The sequence below is a fragment of the Ceratosolen solmsi genome, unplaced genomic scaffold (genome assembly GCF_000503995.2).
Source record: "Ceratosolen solmsi marchali unplaced genomic scaffold, CerSol_1.0 scaffold12, whole genome shotgun sequence".
Taxonomy (NCBI): Eukaryota; Metazoa; Arthropoda; class Insecta; order Hymenoptera; family Agaonidae; genus Ceratosolen; species Ceratosolen solmsi.
In genome coordinates this window covers 337511-358517 of record NW_011948456.1, presented here as the reverse complement: position 1 = coordinate 358517, position 21007 = coordinate 337511, and the positions used below count along the sequence as shown (strand labels likewise).

Here is a 21007-nt window from a genome sequence, read left to right as displayed (position 1 = left end):
TCAATGAGAAATCTGAATAAGGAATTATTAGATTATTATATTATTTATAAATTTGGAAATTGTAAATGTTTATGTACATAACTATAAATAATTAAGTAAATGTTTACATTAGTGTCATTATGCTATAAGATAAGTTTTTTTTCCACAGTTTGAAAATAATGTAAATTAATATAAATCTTTTATAAAATACGTCAATTGCTTGTTTTAAAAGAATAATAGCATCTGTTAGAAATAAACCGCCATTTAATAGCAAAAAATTTAGAATTTATACAAATTTTTTATTCAAATTCAAATTAACTATGTTTCTGTTATAAAATGTACGCTGTTCGAGTTAGTGATTTTTTTCTTCTTACAAGATTTTTCCAGAGCTATTTCATATATTGGCTTATGCTTTTAAATATTGAAAATCTTAAATTATCAAAAAATTAACGGAATAATTTTGTTACAATTAACTTATAAATAGGATTATACTAAAATCTCAGCTTCGTTAAATTCTGATTCATATGTTCTCCTACAGTTATGTCTGCATTTTTGTCTGTAGTCTCTCTGCAGTTGTATTTTTTTTTTATAAAGTCGTTGAACGAGTATTAGATTCTGGGAGCTGTTGGAGTAGGTTGTAGGACAGAGACAATAATATCCTGACACTATCAGAACTTGGGTAATGTACGTGCCTTGTCCTCTATTAATTCGAAAATTTGAAACTCTCTTCAAGGCAATTCTTATATGCTATTCACCTCACTAAAAATTTTCAAGGTAGCAAAATCATGCTGAGAATCGTCCAATGTACAACTTTTATCATATTTCTATCTCTCTCTCTTTTTCTCTCACGATATATATACATACTGAAAAATTGAATACAAATAATGTAATTGCTCAGTACAATGTATTGGTGGAAATTAAAAATTATTGTTAATTTTTATTTGATAAAAAATATTTGATAAAAGAATATATTATGCCAATTAAATAAATTTCTAAAAAGCAATTTTATAATTAAAATTTATATAAAATATTTTTTAATTCACTTAAATCTTTTTAATATTTTAGATAATATTTATAAAATTACTTTAGTGATGGTTTAATTTTACGTAAAGATTTAAGTAGCTGGTAAAATTATGTAATTTATTTATAAAATTGTATATATATATATTTACTGTATAAATAAGTTATTACATCACAATAATATTAAATATTAAATTATTCTATATATTTTTCTATTGCAGAAATAGACAATAATAACAATAAAATAAAAAATATACAAACTGTTTCAAAAGAATCTGTGAGTTTTTAAGAGATTCAGCTGCATATTATGAGAATTAGGACAAAATTATATGAAAAAGCAAATTATATAAGAATACCAACTGAAATTTAAAATATGTTATATTAAATTGATTGAGTGTAAGTTAATAAAAATATCAACTATTACATATAAAATTAAAGATCTAAAACGTTAAATTACAATACATATGCAGGTTTTATAATTATAGATGCAAAATCATCTTCAAATTAATGATTATAATTATTATAGGACTCAAAATTGAAATTGATGATTAATATAAAGAATAAAAATAGTCAAACAAAGATAGATGGAGTAAAAAGATAGAAAGTTTAAAGAGTAAACGAAAAAGAGAAAAGGAAAAAGAAGGGGAAAACGAGAGCTATACAACAACACATACTTAACATATTATTGACTTCCTGTTCGCACTCTTAAATGAGTGCTGGATTGTGTCTTCGACCGATTAGATGAATTATATGTACCACTCTCGAAATCTTAACTTTAGCAGGATGAATTTTAATGTACTCGTCGCCAGAAAACCTGCATTTTTTAGACAAGGTCGATTTTTAATGTCTCGCTTCTTGAACCTGAATGTTTTTCAAAATTATTTTATTTATCGACACTTTACGACTTTTTTATCTGTACATGGCAAAACCAGAATGAAATAGCCATTATACTTAAGATCTTTTAGTAATTCATTCTTATATAAATATTTTACACTAATTTTTTGCATATAAATTTGTAAAACTTAATTTTACGCTTATAAATTATTAAAGAAAAAAAAATAATTTTATAAAGATATATAATTGAAGCCTATACTTATTGTTTAGAATAATAAAGTATTTAACTTATATATTTATATATATATCTGAATTATTTGGAAAGCCGAGAGATTACGTTAGCTAATTGTATTTAGTATACGGAAGAAATTCATTTATGTACTACAATACATAGCTGTAAAAGAAACCAATATAAGAATTAAGTGTTTAGTGCTCTATCAAAAATATACATTCCATTTTCTAAGCCAATTAACATAAGTTAACATATTCTCTCTCTCTCTCTCTCTCTCTCTCTCTCTCTCTCTCTCTCTCTTTCTCTAACTCCCATTCTCCTTCACTCCCACCCTTCCTCATTATCTGTTCTGACGAACGAAATCTTTCAATGGGTAAGCTTTTTCTATTGGTAGAATATATTTACATAATGTGATGAGCTAATTTCATTTCAATCAAGAATCAAGTCAGATGCATGCACCACCTGTTTACTGTTTACATCAGCGTTAGCTTAAGTACATTAATATTCAATTAATAATATCAACCTTAATCTTCTAAATATTAGTATATAAAATAGTAACTGACACTATTTGTGGATTAACGTTTTAAATACCATCTAATAATACAATTAATAATAATATATAATATCTATTTATCTTTTTTTATTTCTATGATTATATGAATATCAATTTTTATTAAAAAAACACTTGTTGTTAATTACTTAAAATTATTTATAGAAATTCAAATTAATATCTAATCCTGTTTTCTTAGTATAAAATATATATTTATTATTGGTAATACTAACTTGTTTCAAATGAAATATTATTATATGTTTTTATTTCTTAAAAAAATTAATTATTAATATAAAATGAATTTATTGTTCATTCATTAACAATATATATTAATAAATATTAATAGAATATGCATTAATACACTCGCATTTTCATAAATCACCACTTTTCCACAATTAAATAAATTTTCATACAGTTCATAAATGTTAATGCAATGCATATAAAAAATTAAATTGAAATTAATTTACAAATTTCACTGTGGAAAGATTTTAATACATTTTAATAATGACTAATGTGTAATTATATGTGTATTAGTAACATGCATTAAAGTATTAATACAGGAATGTGAGAAGTCAACAGATGAATGAAAACAAATGCAAAATCTTATATATATTATTTATAGTTGTATGCTATATTTATTAAATACAAAAGAACAACAAAACATATGAATTAATGCAGATATGTACATCTTTATATATCACATGTATTTAATCCAAATAAAAGTTCCATCTATAACTTGCTTCGTATATTTGTTATGGATGTGCTATGATGATTCTATGAAATGCTGAACATTTAAATATATTGTATATACAATTTTTTCAAATTTTTTATTTCTTTTTACTGCTCTCATTTTTAATTGTTTTTTATTAATACAAAAGGATTGATGAAAAAGTCACAATTCAATTTTGCAATTAAACAATAGAGAAAATACATTGTACACCTATAATATAGGAGCACATAGAAATTCAGCATACATAATTAAACGCTATATAAAAACAATTTAATTTATGGTATATTAAAAATGACGAAGATTGATTAAAAAACAATGAATATAAATGCGCGGAGATTACCATGTGCTGAAACGAGGAATGTTTGTATAAACTGCAAGAATAGATTTTTTGATAATTTTGAATTTCGAAACTTGTAATAAAAACTACTATAACAAAATTATTCGACATTTATAAAAAGGCTGTATGTACATATAATTTCATAATATCAATATTTCTGATTCAATTATATATTAAAGTTTCAAATTTTAATTCAAATTAATTATAAGAAATATTTGGCTCAACTGTGAATTATTTGATAAAGAATAAAAGAATATATAAAAAATTTACAGTAATTATATCAAATTTTAAAAAGGCTTAAACTAAAAATTAATCAAGTATAAATTATTAAACGAATAAAAGTTGTACGATTTTAAACAAAATAATATCTCTGGAAAAGATAAAGGTAATAGAATAATATTCAAATCTCAATAATACAATTAAAATTGCATCAATACGGATACTTATTTAATTATACACAAAAGGATTTTATTTAACAGAGTTTAACTAACTTTATATTTTTAAGTGATTAAGTAATTGATTCGATAACAAACCAAAATTATTCAAGAAAGTAAATGATATAATTATATAAGTATTTATGCGTAATTAACAAATATCGAATCCTATATGTCTAATTTATCAAAATATAATGGTCTAGTAAAATGTCAATAAAAAAATCAACAAAACATGGGAACTAGAAAGAAGAATAAATAAATATTCGAATATATGTTATGTTTGCATATAGGTATATCTGATACAAGTACTTCTAAATACTTAGTTCTGTATAAATCAGGATTCGTCATAGTTGGAGCTTCAGGGGTTGTCATTAAATGGGAGCTCAGTCGACGGAGGATAACTACTACCTGCCAGCATGCAGCTAATTTTTTCGTGCCTCACGACTTCTTAAACATCGTGTATTATAAAAAAAGCACTCACGTTGCAACTCACCTCGTATATTGGTTAAAACATTGCCACCATCACTCTTACCACTAGTTATGTATTAAAAAATCAAGCATATTACTTTTCGTAATAGATTCATTAAATTAAAAGGAAGTATTTTTATTATTGTACAAATATACATTTACACTAATGATCGCTGACTTTGACAATGTTTTTATATGGTAATTTGAAAATTTTTCGTATATTCTTTGTTTATAGTCAAATATACATTATTTATTTTCGATTCAGTTATGATGTCAATAAAAAATTAGATATTGCTTATAGCTGAATATCGTAATTGATAATAAAATTAAAAAGAATTTCAAACTAAAGTTTTTATCTATTATGAATACAATATTGAAATTTTAAGGCATTACTTAATAAAAATAGTATTAAATATTTAAAAAAACTCACTATATATATATATATAAAGAATGATTGTACAAATCGTTTACATTTTATAATAAATATGCACTCAAATATGAAATACAAAAGTAGCGTAATAATGGAAATTATATATGAAAATACAAATTAAAAGCGATTAATTATCAAACATAATATACATTAATAACCGTTCAATTTTTTAACACGAATACAAATAAAATGAAATAATTAAACTAAATGAAATTAATAATAAAATAAATTTCAAATCTTTTAGTATTTATATTACAATATGTAAAATAGTGCATGGTATTACAATCTACTATATATAATTATATATAGTTTTTTAATTTCTTTGCAGAATTAAACATAATTTTATTAATTCAATTTTCTATATATAAATCTTTTTTAAGGATTAAAATTAATTCCTATTTCCATGAAAAAGATTTTCAAAAGTATGTATTTCACTATTCTTTTTATATACCAACTTATTAAACAGCGTCAAATATTAGAATGTAATTCTGTATAATGTAAATATGAAATATAATTTCATATGTAATGAGTACACTTAAATATATGTGAAATAAATTGTACGACTACAGTAAGTAAATATTGCAATATTATAAAAATAACACCGATACAGTTACATGTAGAATATCGTATAGTCAGACTAGATTACTTTAGTGATTATAATATTGGATCACAGAAAAAGGGAAGTAGAATGAAATATTTCAAAAAGCAAGCAGCTCCTGTCTAACCGGTGGACTAAGGTTTCTGATATGCAAGCACCTGGGCCCTCGCCTCCATCTCCATCTTCGTTTCTGCAAGGTCAAATAATTGCCTGTCTTTTACAGTACCTGGACTCTGAATTGATACCCAAGCCTGTATCCTTCTAGGCTATGTAAGTGCCTCTAACTAATCATTAAATTAAAGACAGACATGTAGTCAATTTAAAGTTACTATATATAACTTTAATTTTTGTTTCGATTATTAATTATTAAATAATCCAATAATATGTAAAAACTATTTTATTATATAAAGTGCATAAATATTAGTCTCGCTGAAATACTAGTTCATCTAGTCAACTAAGTATATATACTCTTAATTTAAATGAAAAGAATAGTCGTCGAATTTAACCATATTTTACCTTTTAAATATTATATAAAAAGTGTAAACATTCTTTATTAACAAATACAGTCATTTCTTATATATTTACAATACATATTTAGAAATGTCAATCAAGCTGATTATAATTTTTGTGCACATTTGTTTTTTATATTACTATAGATATCATAAGTCGTTTTTTAAAACAAAAAAATAACTAAATTAATTTATATTAAATATCTTAGGGGTTCGAATTATATTTTATATTATATTTTATTATATAAAATAAAAATAAAAATATATAAAATATAATAAACATTAATAAATATACTCATATATTTCTTTAGTTAATTACAAAATTTCAAATATTTTAATTTTTATTTATTTCATTTTTATTTAATATTTTAACGAACTTTTCTACATTCTGATATTGTAGAAACATTCAACTTCAATATCTTGAAATATATTTTTAGAACTATATTATTATCATCAAATAAATTAAAACCATTATCAGACAATATTTGGTTTACTTAGTCAATATAATAATTTATTCACAAGCATTCATGTTCATTTTACAAATTTTAAAAACTAATATAAATTTTATTGTAAATAAATTCTGTATGAAAAATGTTAATATAGAAATAAAAACTACAATTTTCTAATATTTACGTCTCAACCTCCCCTTTTTTATCTTATATAAAATATATTTGTATTATAGAAGTTACTAATTTACAAGAAAAAATATTTATTAGAATAATTTAAAAGAATCGAATATTAAATTGCAGTGATGATTCACTGTTTATTTGACTGTACTTCTTAACTAGTTTATATTACATATAAGTTTCTATAAAAAGGTATTTTACCATACAACGTGAATTTTCCAATAATTAAAAAGTGACACAAGGAATATTTTTAAATTATGGCTTTATAATTTTATTTTAAAACTTTTAGATATTGCAATTTATACATAATATAAGACTTTAGTTAATTTTCCTAGTTGAAAAGTATTAAATTTTTTATTATTAAATAATTTTTCTAAGTCATTCAACTCTTATTAATAAATGTCAAAAAATAAAAAGTAGGAATTTAAAAATATACAAAGTTTTATGACAGAATAATTCAAATAATTTGAAGTAAATTTTATTTTTAAAATGTTTATTTTTCATTTATGTAATTTTGAAATCTTTAAATAATTACTACACAGATATAAAAAATATAATACTTCTCATCTAGGAAAATTAACTATAGAAGTTTAATACAAGAAAATTACATATTAAAAATACTTTGATATATTTAATTAGTAAAACAATTTTCCGCTATCTTTTGATTTTCAGAATTATCTCTATTTGAAGTTATAAATAATTTATTTATGGACATATATTACAAATAGTTTAATTAGATTGCATTCATTCGTCATTAAATTTAAAATTATATTATCCTAATTTCAAAAAAAATTCGATTTTTTTTATTTTGGTAAACGGAAAAGATTTACAGGATTAATAAATACTCTATACTTTACACTTTTTAATATTTTTTAGATAATCGAGTTGAAATGTGATTTTGTATTTAATACTAGTTTATTTTCCAATAATTTGTTAATTATCATTATATTTTTGTAATAAATAAGTTTAAAAATTATAAGTTTCTATATAATATGATTAATAAATATCCAAAATTTAATTTGAACATATTAAAGGTATTCTTATTGATTATATTAAAATTCTTTTTCAGATTTATCTTAATATTATATCTTAATAAGCAGATAAATAGGCATATTAAAAGGGGGAATAAATAGATGGATAGATTAATGAAGAGCAAATGGACAAATTTTGTTTTATATCAAATACTATTTCGTAAATGCTTGAAATTAATAACAAAATTAATATTTATCCAGATATAGATATTGACAAAAATAATGTTTTATAAAAACAAATAAATTTTTTTGGTTTAAACTATTAAAAAAATAAATAAATATTCAAATTAATAAACCAACACTTATATTATAATACATTACAGAAAGAAAGGGACAATATGATATGTGCATATATTATAATTTTGTTTTCTTTTACAAACAAATTTAATCTCAATAATCTTGAAAGACAGAAAATAATAGAGTGATGAGGACGGAATTATTGCATGGTATAAATTTGTACCTTATTATATGATCTTAAATTATTAATTTATAAAATATATTAATCGGTGAAAACTCACCCAGTTTTAACCTTTCAATTTGCATAAATATATATGCACACATGATTGTGTACCCAAAGGCTACGATTTTACTTGTTTTTTTTCGTGCATTTAAGCACTCATTCCTTCTCTGGCTCTTTTCCAAATGTACCCATCTAAAGAATTGTATATTACATTATTTCTATTACTTATATGTTTTATAAACGAAAAAACCTTTTATTTGAGTATTTTCACGTAATTCTACATAGTAAACTAAATTAATAGAATATTTAATAATATAAAAGTATATTATGAAAACAAATATTTATGTAAAAAATGAAAGAGTTACAATAAATGTTTCATACTTAATCAAAATTTTGATTATTTAAATACATTTATAATAAACTTATTTAAGGTGTTTATATTATCAAGGAAATAATGAATAATGTACTGAACACAATGCTAGTTTTAACTTAATATTATTTTCGAACTAGAAAATTTAACGTAAAAAATATATATACAATTTATTTACACTAAAATTGTTACAGAAAGTAGTATGCTTATTGTCATATTTGATAATAAATTTATTTGCGAATTCACGAAGTTAGCATAATTTTCGATCTAAAAAATTTAATTTTAGAGAAAAAAAGCATTATTTAAATAAAATAAAAATGTATAGTGTGAAATAATTATAATCAGATTATATAATTTTATAATTATATATTATAGTTTTATTTAATTATATATAACTTTAGAATCTGAAATATAGTAAATGATAAATAACTGAATAATAATTACATAACCAATGTATATATTTTGTATGCTACGAATTCACAAATATGAAGTATATGCTCCTGAATTATTTATCCGAACAAACAATTCGCTCTAATCTGTATTGATAAATTCACGTATTTTAAAGCATATTAAGTAAATGTTGTAAAATTATATATATAATAATTTTGAACAATTTTTTTATTGTATTTTTAATGCATATTACAATATAAACAAACTTATTTGTCTCTTTTTATAATTCAACATCTTTTAAGTATATTTAGTTTATCTTTATATAATAATATGTTATGAGATTCCTATTACTAATTAATATTTATTGATATTCCTTGTGGATGCTTTTATTGAAAATGTCATACTCTATTGAGAGATATATAAATCTATGATTTTAAAATAGTAATAAATAATTAAAAAAAAAAAAATATTAAAAAAATAAAAATATAAGAATTAATAAAACATTCGAATTAAAACATTCTAAATCAGTTAGGTTTTTTCATTTTCAAAATAATATAAAACACTCTAAAATAATAAGAGAATAAATATTGGCAATTTTTAAATACGAAGAATTTTTTAAACACATCCATAAATAGATTCCAAATTTTAATTTAGATCTTTTTTAATGGCGATAACATATTATTTATATAATATCTCTAACAGTTCAATTAAATGACTAGTTTAACTATTAATGATACATTAAAAAAATAATTATTGTAACTTGGTAAATTTCATTCCTATTACATATATTTAAAAAAAATAATATTCATGAGTTTACAGTTTTTTCGGATTCACAGATTTTTATTTTTTATAAAATATCATGAGATTATTTTATATAAAATAACTTATAATTTAAAATATATGATTTCATTCAAATATTTTAAATAATTAATGCTTTCAAAAATTTCGAATTTAATATTATAAATTAGATCGATCTTTATTCAATGTGTAAAATATTTAAATAGTATTTTAAACTAAAATAAAATAATATAAGAAATATTGAATGATATATTTTGTAGTATTAAATGATATCTTTATTATTTTATATATTTCAACAAGCTATCATTTGTGTTTATTTAATTTATTTTTATTAATAAAATTTTTTGAGAAATAATAATTAATTTACTTTTTTTATTTGAAATTATATATCGAATATAATAGCCTATATATACCTCTAATAATATTATAATAGATAGAAACTGATTGTATATTCTGCAATTATTTCTTATATATAATAGAAATTGTTTTGAAATTTGGCAATATATTACAAAGATGTCGCAATTATCGCTTTTTACACTTTTTTACGTTTACTTAATTTACATGAATATATTCCTTTTTAAAATGGTTTTGTATGTTAAAAAAAAGATTGTTGCTATTATTTTATTGAAAACTATATATTTCGAACGAGAGAAAATAGTAAAAAAATGTTTCAATATATTTATATATATTTTTTCAATATTTTAGATATATTTTTCAATATTTTTTAATACGAATTAAAATATAATGAGACAACTGACCACAAAGCTCGTACAAAATATATTCGTGGAGAGACCAGGTAAATAGCAGTATAATCGGTGCAGTAGGCGTGTCTCTTAAATTGGATTCTTCTTCTTCTAAAAAAGAATCATCAATTATCAATCTTTTAAATATGTAAAGAAAATTAACTTTTTCTTTAATATAGAAGATTTAAAACTTTAGTATAGTTTAGTATAGTTATAATTAATATTAATGATATTTTCATAATTCATTAAGTCGAATAAATTATAAAATACTTAACTGAAATTTAACAGAAAATTTTCAATACTTATCATATATGTATATTTTAAGATTAAGTTTATATACAAAACTATCATAAATATAGGTATATGTGATATCTATCATTTATTCTATCATTTAGGCTTTGACTACAAAATAAATTTGGATACAAAAATTAAATTCAGAAATCAATTAAATAAACTTATAAAAATTAAAAAATAAAAGATAACAATACTGCTCTTAATTTATGTAATGGATTATAATTGTATGAAATTAGGACTATTTTATTTTCGGATAATATAATATAATAAAGGATCACATGATGACATTAAAAGAAATTCAACATTAATGTCATATTTCATAAATACAATAAAGGCAAACTAAAATTTATATATACAATTCAAAAAGTATATAAAAACTTAGTAGTTATATATACTCATCTGATTTTTAACAAACCTAACATATAATGAGTAAACAATAAAAGGTTAATGTGCATCGTCAACCAATAGCGTATACGTCCATAAAAATATTAGCTTCTATAAATTGTAACTATTAATGACCGTTGACTCGTTATGCGGTTGACAGAATACATGAAAAGCATCTTTTTTTTAACTTTAATGCTTTTGCATAGATACATAAATACTGCTGTATGTTACTACTTGTAAGTAATTTACATATGAAAACGCAAATTATGTGTGTGAAATCTATAAAGTTTAAAAAATTTAAAGGAAGTAACGTAAATAATTTAGCAATAACCAGAAACAACCAATCTCTATAGCGTGATGCTTTTTATCTACAGTCCAAAAAAGTCCACCAACTATTACAGTAAAGGATAGTGCCAATAATGGAGGTTAAAGACGACTGAGTGAAATTTTGCACTATTGGTTTTGCACTTTACGCTCTCCTACAAAGCGATGATATCGCCACCAAGAATTACAGAATAATGCAACACTACTTCATATGTCTTTAATAATTAATCTACAAAGAGATAATGATTTTATATAATAGCGAAAGTATAATTTTGTTCATTACTGGTACAGACACTACCTTAAAAATTTTTTGTAAATATATATAATTTGTTGTAGGGAATGTATACTACTATCTCTGGTCATAATCAATCAGCTTTATTTCCAAAGTTATATTATTAAACATAATTAACAGATTCCTTATCGATAATATTGAATTGATCATAAGTTTATCTATAATTGGTTTAAGAATTGATAGTATGAGACACGTTAAATCTTAAAATAACATTAGGTTTTGTGGTCATTAATTCTTAAATTGCCTTAGATTGGCGAAAATATAAAAATTATCTTCTTAGAAAAATGAAAACTCTCGAAACTATTCCTCTAATATTATTTAACATAGAAAAAAATTATCCAACGGTAATTATAGGAAATGTTGATGACATTAAGACGATTTTAATTATATTAAATTAGTTGAAATTAATTCGCTGATGATAATGCTGAAGAAAAAGAGGAATATTCTATTTCCATATTAATTTTCAGTGTTCTAATCGGATCATTAGAGATTTTATTCTGTCAGTAAGTGCTCCATGAATATAAGAAATTGCTATTAATAAATCTCGTTGGGTGGTTAAACTAAATGATAGTAAGATTATATACTTTCAGTAAACCTTTAATACTGATTAAAAAAAATTGCATTATACAGAATTAAAGATAGGAAGAAAATTATTGTGACAATTAAAATAACTGAAGTAAAAACTATTGTTTTGCTGTAATATTATATATCCAGACAAAGCACATGTCGAATAATAAATGCCGATGGAATTTAAAATTCATTTCAAAAACATCAAGTGTAAGTTAGTCTAGTGCAGTTCGATATACATTCGTCTTTTTCAGAATAAACACTGAACCCTAGGAATATTTACATTTTCATATCAATCATCTTCATTCTCTGATAAATTTAAATGGTAGAAGAATAAATTTAAATGGGGCATTAATATAATCCTGTACAAGAAGTAAATCTTTTCATGATCCCAATTATAATAATTATACAATTATTTAAATTAATAAAATTTTTCTGGATAATACACTTCAGTTTTAGGTAAATATGTATATATAATAAAAAATTATTTATAAATTTATATTGAATTAATTAAATATTTATTATAGAAATATAGAATAATGAAGAAATATTAAAATAAGCATATTACATACATTTATTTTAGTACATAAATATATACATATATGTTAGTTTATTTAATTGAATGACAGATTGTTTAATTGATAAGAAATTTTTACAGATATCAATAATTAGTTAAAGTATAATAAATATTAATTACGATTAATTAAATAATTTTGCTATAAAAAAAAATTATTAGTTTTTTAAGTTATAACAGTATAAAATAACTAAAGATATTACGCATATGTGAATAGAAGTATGAATGTAAGTATTTAATATACAGTGTAAAAAAATATTTTCCTAAAAGAAAGATTCAGTCTTAAAAATAAATTTAAAATAAATTAAAAATTTTTATAACAAAGCGCTCAAGACTTATATGCACTTTATTAATATTGCGAGAATGTAAATAGTATAGAATTCAATAAACTGGTATTGGTCGTGGAACTCATGTAAAATGTTCTCTGTAGTTATATTGTTATGTGTATACATATAATGTGTTTAGTGAAACGTAAAATTATTAACAGTAATTTAAAAACGGAAGTGATATAGTTTTGTAAATGGAAGTTATTGATGATCTGTAATTTGTACATCCGTTCTATATTAATTTAAGAAGCACAGATGATAAAAAAATCAAACCATTTCCATAAACAATAAGATTATATCGATGATATTTATACATCTTTTTTTTTTAATTTAATAAAGAGTAGAATTTTGTCACTACATTTCTTATTTGTATGATTTATTTATATCTTATTTTATATTTATATTTTAACGCGTGTTACGTATTTTTTTATGAAAAGTGTATCGAGATAACTAAAGAAATTATACATGATAAATAATGTATTAAATTATATATATATATATATATATATATATATATATAATATTTAAATGATACATATTTTCTAACTAATTTTTAAATTTTAACAATTATAAAATTGTTATAATTATAAAATATTATATTAGCATATTCCAATTTTTGATTGGAGAAAGCTTCCACTATAAATATTAATGTAATTACTATTGATAGCTTAATCAAACAAAATAGGAGAAATATTGGATAATGCGTTTATGTGAATATTCATAATATTATTTTGAAACTATAGAAATAAAAGATTGATACTCAAAAAATTCACATTCATTCATATATATATATATATATATATATATTAATCAATTTATTATACAGTAATTATTAGTGAACATTTTATAATCCAACATTTGTACTATATTTATTTCATAGTGATAATTATTTTGATAATTATAAAATATCAATCATAGGTATTTTTTATAGTTAAGATTCTTATGTATTTATGTATTAGATTCGTGAACTACATACAAATCAAACTTAAATAATAGTTTGATCATAAGGAACGAATGCTATAAACAAATCTGTGCTTAAAATACTTGTTTTACTAAAACATTTATATAAATTCTATATAAAATTCTAATCTGAAATTTTATAATTATTTGTTATCAAATATATTATAATTTTTTATCAATAATTTACTGATAACTTTATAATACATATTACTATAATTATTAAAGTTATTGTATATTTCAAAATTGTATTTATTTCAAATTATATGAACATAATTTTTATACATTTTTAAAATGTAGCTAGTTATATAATAATTGCACTAATAATTTAGAACTGAAGAAAATAATGTAAATGTAATAAGAATAATTTTAAATACAGATGATTCTTTAGTAAAATAATACAAAATAATTCTCTACAATTATTTGGATTATAAGTGAATTAAAGATTATGGGAAGTTACCTAGTAGTAACGCATAGATTCAGAAATATTAATAAATATAATAATTTAAAAAATTTTCACTTTTCCCTTTTAGATTATTAAGTTATGAAACATGGTAAGGCCGATATCCAATAATCCTTCCGAAATTTTAAATTATTTGGCAACTATCTATAATCTAGAAGTTTTTCATAGGCAGCGTTTTAAAAAATCTTTGAAATAAAAAAAAAACGAGCTATGTATGAAGCAAAAACAAAACTTTCACATATTTTAGTTTAATAATAAAAAGTATTAAAGTACTGATATTAGGTTCTACTGAAATAAAGTACATTGACAATAAGAAAAAAAATAATGCTAGTTGAAAAAGCTTACATTAGATATAATTGTAAATCACTATGAAGGATAACGTTCTTTTAATTATAACTAAAAATAAAAATCTTCCAACAATTTTCTTTGATGAAATTAATAATTTGACCACAATTAACTTTAAATTTTAATTGAAATAATATAATGCACGATTCGTTAACGTTTATCTTGAAAAAATATATTAAAACTATAAATATGACTAATTTATTTTCAAATAGATTACCCACAAAACTATAAAAAGAATATTATTTAAAATTTAGATGTTTGCTTGAAAAGTATGTACATTAATTTTGAATGAATGTTGACAAATATTTGTATGATACTGGTGAAAAGTAAACCTCTATTAACTACTTTAAAAAGTCAAAGAGATAATGAATTATGAGATATTGATAGATGTACAAATTTTTCTCTAAGTTAAATAATACTCAGAGTATCAATGCATTTACCAAAAGTTTTCATTTTTTTGGAAACTATTGTAGATTAAGAAACTGCAAGTATCTTTCATTACATATTATTTTATTGTATTGTATTATTAATTAAACAAGCATCTTGTATTTATAAACCAAATATAATGCAATCTTTATGTATCTAATAATGACATACCACATACATAAGAAGAATAAAAAAGAAGAATTAAAGAAGAAGAACAAGGAACTCAAGACTTAAAAAAACGAAAAAGAAATATTTGTAGTTTTAAATATAAATTTTAATATTTGTAAAGATTACGATTTGATATACTTTTTATTAATTTTTGCAAACATTCTGTTATTTAATTTATTTTATTTTCTTTTGCATATATTTCTTTTGAAAACAAATTTTTGCAAACATTCATTACTTTATTAACTTGATTTCTATAAATATAAAAGGTTTAATCTTTAATAAAAAAACAATAAAAATAAAATATCAGACATATTATACTCAGATACATACGATTACTTATAATTTTGATAGATATACACCGATAAATTAATTTTAATTGTATCTACTTAATACATTTTTAAGCAAAGTCAATGATTTTCTTTAATAAATTTTCATAAAAAAACATAATTCTGAAATTTAAATAAATGTTACATTACAATATTTTATCTGTTCAATAGATATTGAAATTGCAAATTCAAAAGCTGCTTCAAAGAAATCAATAATATTATTTTAATACTATTCATATATGAGAATAGATCAATTGCATATGACATAGACATTGTTCAGATCATTATTCCATATGAAAATACGTTTAAATAAGTTAAAAATATACATGTAATTTTATATTATTACAAAGATAAAACAAAAATCCAAAAAAAATTTATTTGTTTAATTAATAAAAATTTAATAAATTTAATGAATAATTTTCTGATTTATACACATTTTAGAACATATTATTTATAATCGTATACTTTTAAATTCTATTTAATAGACATTCAATATTTCTTATTATAAATAGCGTAATGTTAAAAGAAATATTAGTAGTGCTAACAAATAAGTAATTAAGGAGAAATTAAAAAATCTATAAATTACTATCAATACTATTGTTCGTGACAATTTAAAAATATTATTTAAGTTAGTGCACGAAAATTTTTAAAAAATTTAAATGTTCTCTTATACTTTAGCAAAACAAATTATGATAATAAATTTATGAAATTGATGAGTATATAAATATAAGTAAACGGCAGTAGTATTATGATTATTATACTTTTCGTACAATAGTACAATCGTAATCGTACAATTCGTATAATTACAAATAATCTTAAATCTTTAATTTATAGCAATATAGAATTTTATAACAATAACTATAAAATCGGGAAATCGCTATACAGATCATCTAGTGAACATTTTTTTATAATAATTTCAAGGACGAATATATATTCAAAAATAGAAATAAGAGTTTAATAAAATATATTACTAAAGTATTGTCTCACCTCGTAGAAACTAATCCATTAGTAAAAGGTTTACCTGGATTCGTTGACAGGACAATACTTTTCGCCCGTCGGCGTGACACTGAGTATTTATTGTTAATTCAACAAAGCATTAAAACATGCCTAAGATGTGTATTTTGAAGCAAAATGCAGACGATTCGACTTCCTACTGTTCGTAGACACATCTGATTACATACGTACGGTTCGACCTAAAACACAAAACTCGCGCACTCTAGGTTGATAAACATGTGTTTGAACGTCAGCAACGACCAACATATCCAGCAGTGGAATACTTGATATCTTAAGCGACTACGCGTTAGCTAAAGCAGTCGCGCCGTCTGAGTGGTGTTATACTCCGCGCGATGCACTGTCCCTTCGTTCTCCCCACTCATTGCGATTCCAAACTAAATTCTGCCACCAAGAACCGCCCTGAGGCAGAGATATGCTGACCAATCAACGCTCAGATGCACGCCCACAAGACTAAGGTCCGTAAGTACATAAGCCACTCTTCTCGTATGAATGTTCAGAGATTACTTACATCTTAGGTCACCTTCATCATAACTAATCACCAAACTTCATCATAACTAATTCGTCATAATTCTTAAAATATGAATATTACATACTGTGGTAAAAGGTATTATCTAAAACGTGAATTTTAAATGACCAAATTTTTTATTGTCATAGGTTAAACACTATCATATAACGATTCAGCAATACATTATTTTGGAAAACTGACAACACCACCGTTATGATTTAATAAACCTTCCCTTTCATAGCATTGAAAAGATAATTTCTAATTTTTTGTGTAATTTACTTACAAATTATATTAGTTTTATCTTCTAATGTAATATACAAATTATTTTATTTGATAAATTTTCAAAGTAACGGATACTGTAGATTATGATTTATTATTATATATTGAATGAAAATGAAACAGAATAAAATATTCTTATTAATTAATAAAATTTCATTCCATATTTTGAAATTACAAAACATTTAAAATAATTAATGTAAAACAAAGCAAAATAAACTTGTCGAAAAATCATATGTATAAATGTATTCCGTGTAATAAAAATGTTATCGATACGATCAGATTAAAAATCCTTTGACTCGTCAACGGATTCATCATAATATTTATACTATTAAAGTATAGTCTATTGAAGAAAGATAATGTACTTTCAAGCTTTAAGCTACCGTTGTTATAATTTGAATAATATTAATGTAAATGACAGAATAAAATAAGTTTTCATTTGTCAATGACACTAAATCTTTTTATTAACAATTCTATCATAATAATGATTCCATTTGAAATATAATTATCTTTTATGAATTATTTATTAAATTTTAAATAATAAAAAAATATCAAACTTTATCAATATAAATGATTAATGTTTTTATACTGTAAAAACTTCATATTGAATTCAGTAGTATAAAATTTACTTCATTGATGAAGCACAATAGTTTTGAGCATATATATTTTATCTTAATATTTTTAGCACCATAGATGGTACAATCATATATAACTCTATCAATTCCTATTTCAATAATCGATTAAATACTATTTATTACTTAATACTACGTATTATTACTATTAAGGAATTAAAATTATAATTAATATTTAGTAACTATCCTACATATAAATATCCCATATGTTTTTCTATGTTACTGATTTATTATTAATAAATACTAAATAATTTTTTAAATTATGAATTTAGCAGCCTTTTTAAATCTATCATAAACGAAACTTTGAATAAACTTAGTGAAAAATTTGTAAATTTTAGTAGTTTTATTAAAATTATCAAAATATTTTATTTAAGACAAATGATTTTAAATTTATTAAAATCAGCTCAATATCTTAAAATTATTACTAATGCACTCAATTTAAAGTAATTACTGTTAAAATCTTTCACTTCTGTTATGCATATTAACAGATAATAAAGAATGTCAAATATTCATGGAAATAATGTATAAAGATCTGATATTTTATTCATTTTTATTATTTAAATTCTGTAAGATTCATATACTGTATTAATATTTTAATATTTAACTAATATATATTATAAATAAATTATTAATATTAATAAAAATAAAATTGTATCAATATTAATTATATCACCAGTCAATATAAATTATTTTTTTTTATAAAACTCGTAAGGTTTTTATTTATATAGAATAGAGAATAGTAACAAAGTAGCAAGAATAGATTACAAAATATGTAAAGATTAAAAAACTATAGAAATGTATAGATAAGTATGATAATATATTATACAAAATTTATAATTAGATATAATTAGATAGAAATAGAAATTTATAATTAAAATAATTAACTCATTTTATGTAATCATGAAATATGATAACCCTCTACGTTTTACTTTATTATCACAATTACTTTAAGCATATTCATTCATTTAAAAGTAAGTTCTTTATAATGATCACAACTTTATGAAACCATTTTTAATACATTTTTAACCATGTCATTATGTTTTTACTTTGTAATTAATATAACTGAAATTGAATTGTTCATTGTTATTGCGTGAGAAAAAATGTGTTACTTAAATAACGTAAAATGTAAATATTAATTGTATCGAGTAATTATAATTAAACTAACCGTTTGTATTACATAATAAAATTCAAGATTATACAGTGATCAGCGATTGAAAAAAATTTGCGAAAAAGAGCGATATAAAAAGATCATTAAATTAATTGCAGTGATTAATCTTCCTTGTTATTCATCATTAAGGACATTATATAGAACATTTTTACTAATTTATAATTTCTATGTTTTTAATATTAGACTTCATAAAATCTTGGTAAGTAGTAAATAAAAATAAACAATTTTTTATAAAATGAAAAATGAAAAATCTTTTATAATTATTTATACAAAATACTTTGACAATTGAATTAATTATTTTAATAATAAATTAACCAACTGAATAATAATTTCATAAAACCAATACAAATTTATAGTAAAAAGAAATCTATAATTTAGAAAAAAAATAAATTAAAAGATTAAATGCTTATCTGATATTAAATAATTATAGTAAATATATTTTTCTGACATAATATTAGTATATATCAAATCAATATTACAAGTGTTCATCAAACTTATCCAAAACATTTTAAAAATATATTTAAAATATATATTTAAAATATAATTATTTAAGTTATATAAAAAATTATGTATCTAAATATTTTATTATATTCACCAATTCAATTATTTTACTATTATGTTTTTATACAGAAATTACTAGTTTTGCAGAAAGTAAAAGTATTATAATTACAAAAATCTATAAAAAAATAAAATGCCTTGATTTGAATGTATCATTGCATAAGTAAACTTATATCGATGTGTACATTTTAAATGAAATATAGTTAACTCTAATGATAATATTAAAATCTCTAAAGCAAGTAAAAATAAAATTATAAATTAGCGTCTATTCTGTATGTAAATTTATTTTAAAAATAAAAATTATTATTAATTAATATAAAATATGTTACCTACCTTATTCTATCAACCAAATTAGAATAATATTTTTAATATTGAAAGAATAAGTTCATGTTTCAAATAAAATTTGTATTAAAATTGAATAGATGTATAATAGTATAGTTTTACTAATGGATTTTTTAAATAAATTGAATATATTATAATTTTCCTATAATTCGTAATTTTGCAAGATATTGTTATCTTTTGAAGTAAATTCGGATAAAATAATAATTAATGAAATTTTTACTATTATAAAAGAATTATAAAAATATAAACCAATAAAACAAATATTATTATTAAATAAAATAAATATTGATATCCATTCAATAAATCATAAAAAATTTCACGTTAAACTCTACCACGTTGAATGATCGATTTGAAAATCTCATTAATAAAATTTTATGCATTAAAGAAAAGCTAAATCACATGAATTACGCACACACGCACATACTCATGTGTGAATATTATAGATGATTGTTCAACTCTTAACACTCCAAGCGAGACTGATTATGCATTGTACATAATCCAATCTTCTTCACTTGCGGTTTCAATTC

General features: G+C 21.3%; 1 protein-coding gene across 2 annotated transcripts in view; it reads right to left on the bottom strand.

Moving 5' to 3' along the window:
• Positions 1-428: 428 nt before the first annotated feature.
• Positions 429-21007, bottom strand: part of LOC105366786 (uncharacterized) — a 53695-nt gene continuing 33116 nt past the window's right edge. Inside the window, exons 2-4 of one of the 2 annotated variants that reach the window (XR_913022.1) lie at positions 10555-10650; positions 1674-1813; positions 429-842 (exon numbers count right to left, since the gene is read on the bottom strand). Coding sequence is in view for 1 of the 2 variants with exons in the window: in XM_011505340.1 (XP_011503642.1) it covers positions 1746-1813; positions 10555-10650 (164 nt within the window). In the remaining variant the exon portion in view is untranslated. Of the gene's footprint in view, positions 843-1595; positions 1814-10554; positions 10651-21007 lie in introns of those variants that run through there. The other variant, XM_011505340.1, reaches the window with a different exon arrangement.